At 40.6% G+C, this 12,041-nt stretch overlaps 1 protein-coding gene across 6 annotated transcripts in view; it reads left to right on the top strand.

Annotated features, from left to right (window-relative positions):
* The window catches only part of fam13b (family with sequence similarity 13 member B), a 65,618-nt gene extending 53,843 nt beyond the window's left edge, over positions 1-11,775 (top strand). For 5 of the 6 annotated variants that reach the window (XM_034883040.1, XM_034883042.1, XM_034883043.1 and 2 more), the window contains 10 exons: positions 60-333; positions 460-601; positions 1,316-1,397; positions 2,142-2,330; positions 3,248-3,462; positions 4,123-4,206; positions 4,297-4,392; positions 6,165-6,544; positions 7,225-7,326; positions 8,298-11,775. In XM_034883040.1, coding sequence (XP_034738931.1) covers positions 60-333; positions 460-601; positions 1,316-1,397; positions 2,142-2,330; positions 3,248-3,462; positions 4,123-4,206; positions 4,297-4,392; positions 6,165-6,544; positions 7,225-7,326; positions 8,298-8,421 — 1,688 coding nt within the window. In that variant the 3' untranslated portion in view covers positions 8,422-11,775. The remainder of the gene's footprint in view (positions 1-59; positions 334-459; positions 602-1,315; positions 1,398-2,141; positions 2,331-3,247; positions 3,463-4,122; positions 4,207-4,296; positions 4,393-6,164; positions 6,545-7,224; positions 7,327-8,297) is intronic. The other variant, XM_034883044.1, reaches the window with a different exon arrangement.
* The last annotated feature ends 266 nt before the right edge of the window (positions 11,776-12,041 follow it).

Genomic DNA, 12,041 nt, shown 5'->3' with positions numbered 1-12,041 from the left:
ACTGACTTTTGTTAACTTGCTCCGACTCGCCCCTCTCTTTGTTTCTGTCCTCTCTCCAGACCCCGTCCCTGCTTTCAAATCCTGGCAGGATGACAACGAGAGTGGAGAGGCGCAACTCTCTCCGCTGGCTGGCCGCATGCTTCCTCTCCCGCTGCTGCCCCTGGAGGAGGACGGTGAGGAGGACGAGGAGGAGGGAGGGCAGGGAACCTCCCCCTCCTCTTCCCGCTCACACCCTCACCTCCTGGCACGACGCTTTCTTGATTTCGGAGCGCACGGTGCCCAGCGATTCCTTCAGAAGGACCCGGACGCCATCTCACCAACCAAAGCCCAGAGGTACTATCAGGCTAGGACATCCAGCTGCAGCATACTCACTAGCATTGCTACTATATTTTGTTTTGGATTTAAACTGTATGTATTTTTGGCAGTTTATTCATCCTCATGTATCCTATGTCACTCCAGGCCGCGGCGAGCATCAGTTGGCTCCAAAGAAGCGATGAGAGGAGGAGATTCAATGACCCACCAACTCACCAAGAAGCTTCAGCACCTGAAAAAGAAAATAAAGCAGTTTGAAGAGCAATTTGAGAAGGAGAGAAACTATAAGGTACAAGTAGAAAGTCACTCTAGAGTATGTACTGATTGTTTGATTAGTGAGCAGTAAAATTACGTGTTGTGAACCGCTGGGTGTGGGGGGACAACTTGTTAATCAAAAGTTGTAATGTACTTCCTAAAAAATTAAAAAGAAATTATTAATAAAAACTACTTTGAACAAGGGCTAGTAAGAAGAAAAAATAAATATTGTTATATACTGTGTGTGTGTGTGTGTGTGTGTGTGTGTGTGTGTGTGTGTGTGTGTGTGTGTGTGTGTGTGTGTGTGTGTGTGTGTGTGTGTGTGTGTGTGTGTGTGTGTGTGTTTGTGTGTGCCCGCGCGTGATTTGATTATGTATCGGCATAAATAATGAATAATGGAAAACCCAAACCGAAAATCCTGCACAATCCTGTCAATCACTCTATTTAAGACATTTTAGTCACCTCCATCTTCCTGCTCTTCCCTCCTTTAACTCGCTCTGGTTCCTCACGGTCTTCTCTCCCCGTCCTTCTCCTCCTCTCTTCATATATGAACTTTATCCAATGAAGGTCAGAGGACCTAAACGTTGTGAAGAAAATAAAGGGAACGATTATTTTTTGTACAGAGACTTAAAGTCTCTGTATGTAAAAACATCAGCCAAGTGCTAAAATTATTGTCGTAAATTCTGTGTTGTTGTGACATTTTTAGTGAAGCTCTTGCTCTGTCCTCTCTCTCCTCTTTTCTCTGCAGCCTTCTCATGGAGACAGGGCAGCTAATCCCAAAGTCCTCAAATGGATGACGGACCTCACAAAGATCCGCAGGCAGATCAAAGGTAGAACCACTCGCTCTTTTTCTCTCTCTCTATGTGTGTCTGTCTGTGTGTCTGTGTGTGTGTGTGTGTGTGTGTGTGTGTGTGTGTGTCAGGGTTAGAGTATCTGTGTGCCATCCTGGTCCATGCTGCACAGCCTGACCCTCCCCACTTCTCACCTTTGTAACATTGCATGTATGCTGGTCTAACACACACACACGCACACACATGCACATACCAGGGGTTGACATGGCTCACACATGCGTGGCTCCCACCCTTCAGTGTGCTGGTGCGTCCTTGTGAAACCACATTCATTATCTCTGCAGTGAATTCAGTAAGGTGAAACGGTGGATAAGACTTTATCTTATACATAAATAGAAAGAAGAAGAAGAAGAAGAAAAGAATGCAAAAGAATCTTGATAAAAAAGCAGGAGTTTTTGTCCTTTGATAAGCTAGTGTTCCTTGAAGCACAAGTATTTGAGTGCAAAATATGACATATCTCATCTATAGAAATAGTTTTATTCATGTTGACGTTTCTCTTATGCATCGTTTCACCAAACTGAACAAATCCCATGACACTCGTCCACCCTCTCAATGTGAGGTGGCGGCTCTCCTTGTCGGAGAACGCAGTGGCCAAACCATTTCTCTCTGTTTAAAATCAAAATTGAAAACAACAATAACGCGAGCACCCGCTCTCCACTTTCCTCCCTCCTCCTCCTATCGCCCAACCTACCGATTGATTGATTGATTGACTGATCGGCCAACCAGGACGCCAGCACCACCTTTTACCCAGAAGCACGCTGAGGCACCAGGCTTTGCTCCATTCATACAGACGCCACCATGCTCCCTCCTTCCCTTCCTCCTTCTCCTCCTCCTCTATCTGCTCACCTCCCCATCACACACTCACCCCCCTGCTCCACCCCTACTCAGGCCTGAGCTCTAGACTGTATCACCTCAGTAAGTACCAACCCCTCAGTAAGTAGACATTACATACATTACTGACAGTCACATTGAGGCGGCATTGTGAGAGCATGTTGCTTCTTTGTTTTGGTGTATTTCCTGATGAAAGCGCATGTTGGGACAAGACATTGACATACAACGGTATCTATCGAGGTGTGATATAAAGTGAGGATAAGATAATCTGTTTTTATATTATTGTGTCTAAAACTGTACTCTAAAACTTTATACCGCTGCCATTATTCTATTGTAATCGCATAAGGGTAAAGTGCTGTGAGCATCAAAAAAATACATGTTTTGTTATAAATCATTAAATAATACCAGAACATTTCATGTAGTGTTTCTAATGTTTTTGCAAATGAAAGAGTCTATATTTAAGTACAATTGTGTTTTTTGCAAGCCATAGCTTTGTATGCTTTTGCAGAGGGCAAGTTGATTTATTCTAATATGATAATTTCAGAGTAGCGTGATGCTTTGTCCTGAGATAATATCCAGCAGGCAGCTGTACGTCTGGGTCTGTAACCATCAAGCAGACTCTGGGGCCTTTAAATGTCAATGTCATTAACGTTTTTAGAGTCAGACGCTGTAAGAGACATGTTCAGGAAACAGTGTTTGCTTGGGTTGTTTGGGTTTTGACTGGGTTTGCTGTTCTTGTTTGGGGTGTGTCTTGAAAAGCATGTTTGTCTTTCTCCTCATACTGTGACTGGCTGACTATTACCACCACAGCTGTCTGTCAAAATCCTGCATGTCTGATCTCCCAGTGAAAGATGTTTAATGTGTTGTCTGAAGGCTTAAGATTTCCTCCCCGTTCTCTCTTCCTCAACCACTTTCCTTGTCCTGGTTGCTTCTTCTGTACTTTACCCTCTCTACTTCCTCTCCTTTTGTATCTTTTACTCATCACTGTATTTCTCCTCTAGATGCCAAACACCGTGCAGAGAGTGAGCTTGGCCCCCAGACTCGTCCTCGGAGCAACACCTTACCCAAGAGCTTTGGCTCCACACTGGACCAAGGCCCTTGCGATGCAGCAGGAGAGGTGAAGGGTCAGCGTCCCACCATAGAGGAAACACTGGAGATTATCCAATGCAGGGTCAAAGGGAAGAGGCAGGAGGACGGCTGGCCCGATGACATCAAGGTTAGCAGATCAGGGACTGGATCAATCACTCTTATTGATTAGCTACTGGATTCATTGAAACAATAACAATGTATTTTTGCCCTGCAACTGTGATTTTAGAGAATAGAAAGATAGATAGAGGGATTTTTTAGGGAGAAGCAAGTGACCAATTTTGCCTGGTCTTTAGTAATCAGTCCTTGCTTCAAAGACCAGACAAAACAATTATTTAACTTTTTGGGGGTAAGTGGGGTTATGAAAACAAGCTGCATCTTAATACAGAACATTTATAATAATTACTACAAATTATAGTAACGCAAATACACATCATATAGGCATACTTATGAGCGCATTTCCAGGAAATGTATGAATGAAAATCATCAAAATACATATGAAGTGAGCCAATATGCAGCAGAAACTACTGAGACAGCAAATTTATTTGTTAGATTTTAATAAACAGGATCAAACTTGGACTTTTGGCATAAAACGTGTACACATTACAATGAAAAATGTCAGTTTACATGGTTGTATTGCATATGATGTCACATTGTCAGCGCACTGATGCACACACAGGGACCTTGGCAGGTCACAGCAGTACAACATTAGTACATGTTATTTGCACAGGGTGTCACAATCAAAAGTGCTTAAATCAAATCGCTATGACATGATCAACTGTCTTTGTAGAAGATGACCAAGGAGCAGCTGTCCTGTGAGAAGACGGTCCTTCAGAAGAACTTGCTGCACTATGAGGGCCTGCATGGTCGACCAGTAAGTTACCAGAATATCCTAAATCCTGTCAAGCTGTGTTAAGACATCTGCTTACCTTTGTTTTAACATGTTTGTCATTTTTACTCTCAGGTGACCAGAGAGGAGCGTCTCGTGGTGAAGCCTCTCTATGACCGCTACAGATTGGTCAAACAGATGCTCACCAGAGTCAGCATCACACCTGTCACAGTATGTACACAGAATTACAGCATTACATCTATCCCAGTATGTTAGCAACATGCTCATTAAAGTTCATAAATGTGTTATTATAAAAGGCCCTACAAAAAAACTTCACAATCTTTAACATATCTTGTTCTTTTATTATTAGGTTCTAGGGCAGCACGATTATGGCTAAAATGATAATCACGATTATTTTGATCAATATTTTGATCACGATTATTATCAGAATTATTTGTTGATTTTAACCAAACAACTTTTATTGACACATAGGCTATTTATACAAGCTTTTACATCCATATTATGCTACATTCTTCTTATGTTGAAGTTGTACGTTGTATAGACATACAGCTGCAACACATGTAAATGAAAATTAGCTATCTGAAATAAATAGCATAGCATATATGTTTTTAGTTTTTTTTTAATGTATCTTTGAGAAAGCTCCTTCAATTGTTTTCAACAACAACTTATTAAAAGAGCTAGGGAGAGAGGGTGTGCGACTCACAGAGAGACGGCTGACTCGTCATGAATGGGTCGGGTCGAGCACGGGTCGAACTGCGGGTCAGTGAAGTTACTCACGTTGTGGATATGAAACGTCTGTATCGTCACTGCGCTGCATTTTTGTGAACTATGATATTCTGTGCATGGGTCACATCTCTTCCAGGTCCAGCAGCTCCGTCTCACACGCTATTACTATACGAACTGGACTTAGTTGCATTCAATAACTTCTTCTGTGTTTTTTGCCGTGGCGGCCGCGATAGCAGAGTTAACCGCGGAAACACTGGTACAAATACAGGTTTGCCTCTCATGCTTAACAATATACAGCTGTGTTAATAACAATTAAAACTGTGGACGAATGTCGGAAATGTGGAGTGGCCTCACTGTGTGGCGAGGTTGTGCGGAGAATAAGAGTAGAGAGATCCAACACAGGTACGGCTTTACAGAAAAAATGGGTCATGTAACGCAAAATCAAACCATATCCAAGTAACAACATTGCAGCGGATGCAAGGACATTATGTGCACCGGTGCGTCCTAGAGGAAAAATATTACTCGCGCCCTAGAGCTTGTGAGCTAACAGACACTAACTAGCACCGACTAGCACTAGTCACTGCTGTTGTCTGAAAAACACAGACGGGACAAAATGTTGCATTTACTAGTAAACTGGTAAACCTTGAGGCCGACGTATAACCGACTGCTATCTGTTGAATTTTCCTCCCGTTTCTCTGTCTTCTGTGACTGTCTACATCTAGAAACTAAGCTGCGCGGTGCAGGGAACATCTCTGACTGGCACATGATCAGACAGTGGTTATGGAGCGATAGATGGGCTTTGCAAAAAAGCCCATCTATGTTATAGATATATAAAATGTTTTATGAAAGGACGCATTTAAAAAAATTGCTCCATCACGCAAATTTGATCGTGGGAAGTCAAAATCGTGATTAAAATTTGATTAATTGTGCAGCCCTATTAGGTTCATCGCTCTAAAAGTACTCCAGTCTAATAAAACAATATTTTAGCAAAGTACACTTCTAGAGACAATATATAATGAGATATTTTTAAAAGTAATCGTTATCACACACAAAATGCACATTACGTTGGTCATTCAGTCTGACATTTACTTAACTTGTAAAAAAGTACATACCATTGATATTCTGCTTTTGGACAATTTTAGAAATTGTTGCAGAATAATCACAATCTATGAGTGATTTTTTTTGTTTCCAGTCCTAATATTAACCTAGTGCGTGCGCACACTTCTCCTGCATTAACTCCTCTCTCTGCTCCTCAGGTGTCCCCCTCCAGTAAGAGGCGAACTCAGACCCTCCAGCCAATCATTGAGGGGGAAACCGCTCATTTCTGGGAGGAGATCAAAGAGGAGGAGGAGGATGAGCGGAAAGAAAAAGAAGGAGGAGAAGAAGACGAGAAGGAGGAGGAGAGGGAGGAGGAGGAAGAAGAGGACGATGAGGAGGAGGGAGAGAGCAGCGGTGGGGAGATGCAGAGTTCTGATGTCATCATGGCCGTCGACTTTATGACGTCTTCTGACGAATCAATAAGCAGCCAGAAGCAATCCGACCGGCACAGAGATTGTCCAATGACAGCCAAAGTGGAGGAGGGTTCGGGGAAGCTGGCGCTGGACCTGCGGCTGTCCAGCTCCAACGCCTCGTCCATGTAATAACTCACACACACAGTTTATATACATCCCCTTATTTTTCCTGTAAAGGAAACACCTGCGTCACAATAATATAAAAACATTACCCCAAATAAAATATAAGGCTCTGTGTTTGAAATTATTCAGGCAGTGTTGTATGTTTTAAGTTAAGTTGTACGTTTTTTTGACTATATTAATTAATTATTAACCCTTAATTAATCAAATCTCTGATCTTACTTTTCTGACTGCAGACAAAAGCAAGAATAATGTGAGACGAAAAGAAAAGAGTCTGTAATCTGGCTATGAAACATGTCACAGAATCGCCCTTTCTCTCTCACACACACACACACACACACACACACACACACACACACACACACCTCAGGTTTGCACATCCAGGTCTCTTACCATGATTTCAACAGCTGATCCCTAATGCCACCACAGCTCACTTCCTCATAGTGACCTCACTTCCTTACTTTCTATTCTCTCTTTTTCTTTCTAATTCTTAATTTATGGTTTAAGATTGAAAAAATGGTTGTTTTGTCATCTTTGGGAACGAATGTAATTTAAAAGAATCCTAGGTCTGCGAGCCCTTGGAGTTGATTCTTACATTCTCGCTGGGATTTAAGTTTAACTGTCAAACTTGGTATCTCATTGCAGCATGTGTAACTACGTTCCCATGTATCTCGTCATCTTCCAGGCCAGAGCTGCTGGAACAGCTGTGGAAGGCCAGAGCAGAGAAGAAAAAGCTGAGGAAGACCATCCGAGAATTTGAGGAAGATTTTTATCAGCATAATGGAAGGTAAGGGGAAGACAGAGTCGCTCACATGCAAACACAAATAAAATCCAGATTGTCAGCATAATTAATTAAATGTTATTCATTTCCTAAAAATTTAATATTATGGAGATACATGTAGGATAATCTGGATTTGTTAATGTTTCAGCCATTCTTTATCCAAGAAAGTAGACTGAAATCCAGTTATGCTTTTTATAGGCAATGTTATCCAGTCTGATGTACAAGTTGCACAAAACAGATTTTTATCCATGCGGGGTCAGAATAACGATTGGAAATCAAAATTTATTGAAATATAGGTTGCAGTTTTGGCATTTAATGTAGCTGATATGAACTTTTTGACTTTATTTTTAGTATGCCGCCACCATGCATTCCTTATCGCAGATTATTAGTATGACAGGTTTGGATTACTGTAGGTTATAGGTTATATTATGGCGCCTTAAATCCCTGCTGTAACATGGCAAGAAAGCTGTCAGACTACATGTTCAACCAATTCAATCTTACGGACAGTTACAGTTCTGGTATCAGAAATGTTGACTGCTGTAGTCGAAAGCATCACAGAATGGCATAGAGCTAGGCGACACAAAGCCAAAAAACAGGCTTGTCTTTCAGTCAGTTCTTTTCGCAATGAGACACTGCGTAGTAGGACTGAAGCCTCTATGTTTACGGGCTTATGGTGATGTGTAGTGTTTTATACTAGGTGCCAAAAACATTTTATTTTTGGTACTGACAATAAGTTTTCTCATGATTTATGTGTGCAATAAACATTCATGTGAGAAAAAAAACCGTAGCAGAGAATTGTGATATCAATTCTAAGCTAAAAAATTGTGATTCATATTTTTGCCCAAATCGTGCAGGCCTACTCTGTAGCCCGAATGACAATACCCAATGCCTATTTTCCTGTTGTGCTTGGACCATATGTTATTCAGCATGTGTCATTTAGAAGACTTATTCTGCTCTGTCTCACTCCTCTGCCGTAGAAATGTTCTGAAGGAGGACCGGGTGCCGATGCTGGAGGAGTACAGGGAGTACAAGAGGATTAAGGCCAAACTCCGCCTGCTGGAAGTTCTTATCAGCAAACAGGATTCTTCCAAGTCCATCTAGATCTAACCCACTTCAGACACCAGATATCACCACACACATCTCTCACCAGTGCTGCGAAGACATCCTGCCCAGGATGTCCCATCAGTCTGTCAGACGCCATGACACCTGGGGAAGGTTTAAAACACATCCCACATTACTTTCCAGGAAGTGGAGACTCAGACTTCATGGTCTCTACTCGGTGTGCTGGATTTGTGTCATGGAGAAAACACCATTGGAGTGACTTGCTGGTTCAGAGTTACAGTACAGTATGTCATAATTTAGTTACAGGCCTTCACCAGTGCAGGGACATTTCCAGTTAGATGGACTTAATTTTCATTTTAACTGAAGAAACCAAAGTAAAGTTATGGTTCTTGGGTCTGAGTTTCTGGTGGTACTTTTCAATGCCGCAGAAATTATTCAACTAGCATTGACTGGTAAAACATGATCCTCATGGCTGCAGCTGTCTGGGGATTTCTCTGTGACCAGTACAAAAAATAAAATTAGTAGGCAATAATTTAAAAGAACATGATGACTGTGTTGTCTCGTGTTGTGTGAACATTACATCTCAAATGTTTTTAATACTTAATTCCTCTTATTTGCCAATTCTTTGTGACGAAAAAGTAAAAAACTTTTAGATTCTTTTTGTAGTTGCTGAAAAAAGCCCCATTAGTGAGCGACATGCATTGAAGCATTGAAAAAAATATTTAAGCATATTTTAAGCAATTATGATGATTATCAATATGTGACTACATATATTTATTTGTTTGTGAATTCAAAATTCAGTGTGAACGAATTGGGTCCTTTTGCCAAAACTCTAAGTTTAATTGTCCACTTTATATATGACATAAAAGGTGCATTTTTTCAGTGATCTTCCCATGACATAAATGCAGCACCACTACCAACTTAAAATCACTCCTGTCAGCCACGACTGCTGCCTCGTCTGACTGCATTTCATCTAACCCACGGCTGAAACATGGAGGGAAAAGAATCATTGTCTTCATCACCAACTTGACTTTAGACTTTGCACTTGTCTATCGTGTTTCGTTTCCCTTTCTTCTGAAAGAGAAAAGGAAATTCTGACTTTTTAATTTCATGAAACTTTCTTTTCTCAATGTTTTTGTTCTTTGTGTTTTTTTCCTTCATGCTGAGGAATATTATCGGAAAGCTCGAGGACTGGCATTTTTAGACGCTCTTCACTCAAGACAATTGTTCTTTCTTTGGGACGTCCCACTGTGTGAAAAATCCTTCTTTTGCCTCTCTTCATGGAGTCACAGTTTCTTAAAGCAGTCTTCTTGGTGGGAGGCAATCGGTTATTTTATTCTGTCACTAATACTCTGTTTATTGTCCTGGAGGCTCCACACCTTCGGACTTATTTTAAAAGTTTAAAAACAAGTTTGTGAGTGTGTTCTTGTTATAAAAAAAGTGTATACATACATGTTGGTGAGACACTGCTGTTCTCGTTTTATTCTTGAATGAAAAAGATTAAGATATAATTAAGATTATATTATTAGAAAAAATTATGAACTCCCAGTGTGACCGTGGAGCTGTTTGTGAAAGACTGATATTCCTTTTCATTTATTTCTATTCTTTAGCATTTTCTTTGTTTTTTTTCTATTTTGGCAATATTTGTCAGTTTATGTACACAAGATTGGCAACTCTGAACTTCGTTTCCCTCTTGGACGATAAGATGGTGCTTTGAGTCGTCGCAATCCAAATTGTGTTTGGGATTTTTATATTTCTGATGGCACTTAAAGGCAAAATTGGACTGAAGATGCTCATAGCAAACAGTCCTACTCAGATTACAAGATTTTAGGCTGTAGATGGATATGGTTGTTGCAGAAATCATCTGGAGAATGCTTCTTTTCTTTGGTTTCCACTTGGCTCTTCACTTGTTCTGTTTGCTGCAAGGAGTTGTGGCGGGACTTAATTAATGGTGGTAAGTGCTGAGAAAAGGAGTATCTGTTCCACGTTGCTGCAGTTTCTTTGAAACCAAAACCATGTTGGCTACAGGAAGTGGCAGTATGACCAAGTTTGGTATCAGAGCAGTTAGACATAGAGTTTTCCTGAATATTAGCAGTCAGCAGTTGCTGTGCGGCTGATGTGGCTGTTACTGAGTAACTGATTTATCTCTGGTGGTCCTCTGGTTAAAGTTTTCTTGTAGCTGTATTGTATCGATGAGGTGCCAAAACGGCCAATTCTGATTTTAATCACAGAGAAGCAACTCAACCAACGTCTGTGGCTAACTGATCTTATTCCCCAACTGGTAGGACAGTGCCAATGCTCTGATTAGCACTTTAGCATGGTGTCCGCAAAGCTGAGGGAGGGAAGAAGCTTCAATCTTTGGCTGTTTCTCTTTGGTTGAAATCTGCAGTCCCATTGAAGTATAATTTCCTGAGGGCAGGTCAAATGACAGCAGGAGAGGAGAAAAAAAAGGAGGTTGAGGTTTAATGCATGCCAACGAGCTCGTCCTCATTTTTCTTCTTTGTAGAGGCCACGTTGTTGTGTATGAGACAGAAGTCAAGATGTCACAGTGGGATTTGAAAAGCGGGACAAAGACATTTCCAACAATCGCTGAACTTAAGCACTAGCTGGTGAGTAAATTAGCAGAACCTCCTCAACACTTGTGAGATGTTTAAGGCCGATAAGACAAAGTAGTGCTTTTCTGTGCTCCTCTGTCCACTGACAGGTAAGTGGTTCATTACCTGTCAGTGGACAGCAGACATGTTGGTTTGAAAACAAAGTTTTGATTGAGTCAAGACTTTGTGTTTGTGAGTGCTTGTGAAGAATAGGAGGGAGGGTGCGCTGTTTATCAGGACGGTAAAGTTTGTAGGGTTGATGTAAAAAGATGTTATTTGCACAGCATTCACGGAATGCAGCCCTGTGTTTTTTCATTTATTTCTAAAAATGACGCACTACTTCTATACAAATATAAATAGTTACTGTACATAAAAAAACACCCGAAGGAATGAATGTCAGAAATGTTTAAATTATTTAAAACATTATGTTTGGCCCCCTTTGGTTAATTATATTTGTGACGCCCTGAGAATGTGTTATTTTTATTATTATAAATATTGCTATTACTATCATAACCATTATTTTGTGTGATAATGACAATAATAATCCTTTTGTATTTACTCACAAACTGTTAAACCAGCTGTAGAATTTAGTCCGGCCCTGTGTGAGGCTAATCAAACCTGAATCTGCTCTGTTTCCTCATTTATTTGTGTCGCTCCGTGTAATATAAGCTAATAGAAGCAGCACTGTAGTGAGCTTGCATGGCAAAAGAGAACATAATAGTATGAATAACATGATTCATTGTTTATATTATTTGTGCCATGAAAAAGCAGCAATAATAAAAGTTTGCGTGGAGGTTTTTGCAGTTTCGGGTTCATGGGTTATTTTGTGTGGGATCGACTTTGTGTGAATAGTTGTTGTACAATATTATTTAATGTTTTTAGTCTAATTGTTTTTACCCTGACGCACATATTGTCACACACACTCTGCTTCAACTGTATTTTTACCACTGTCGTCAGCATAATGTTTATCTCGGCGCTGCTGAAAAACCAAAATAAGAATACAGTTTTAAGGTTAACAGGGATTGAAAAGCCAGTGACAGATTTGTTATATCTGAAAATATTCCA

This window comes from Etheostoma cragini, chromosome 10 (genome assembly GCF_013103735.1).
Source record: "Etheostoma cragini isolate CJK2018 chromosome 10, CSU_Ecrag_1.0, whole genome shotgun sequence".
Classification (NCBI taxonomy): domain Eukaryota; kingdom Metazoa; phylum Chordata; class Actinopteri; order Perciformes; family Percidae; genus Etheostoma; species Etheostoma cragini.
The sequence above is the reverse complement of the archived record's forward strand: the minus strand, read 5'-3'. Positions and strand labels throughout refer to the sequence as shown.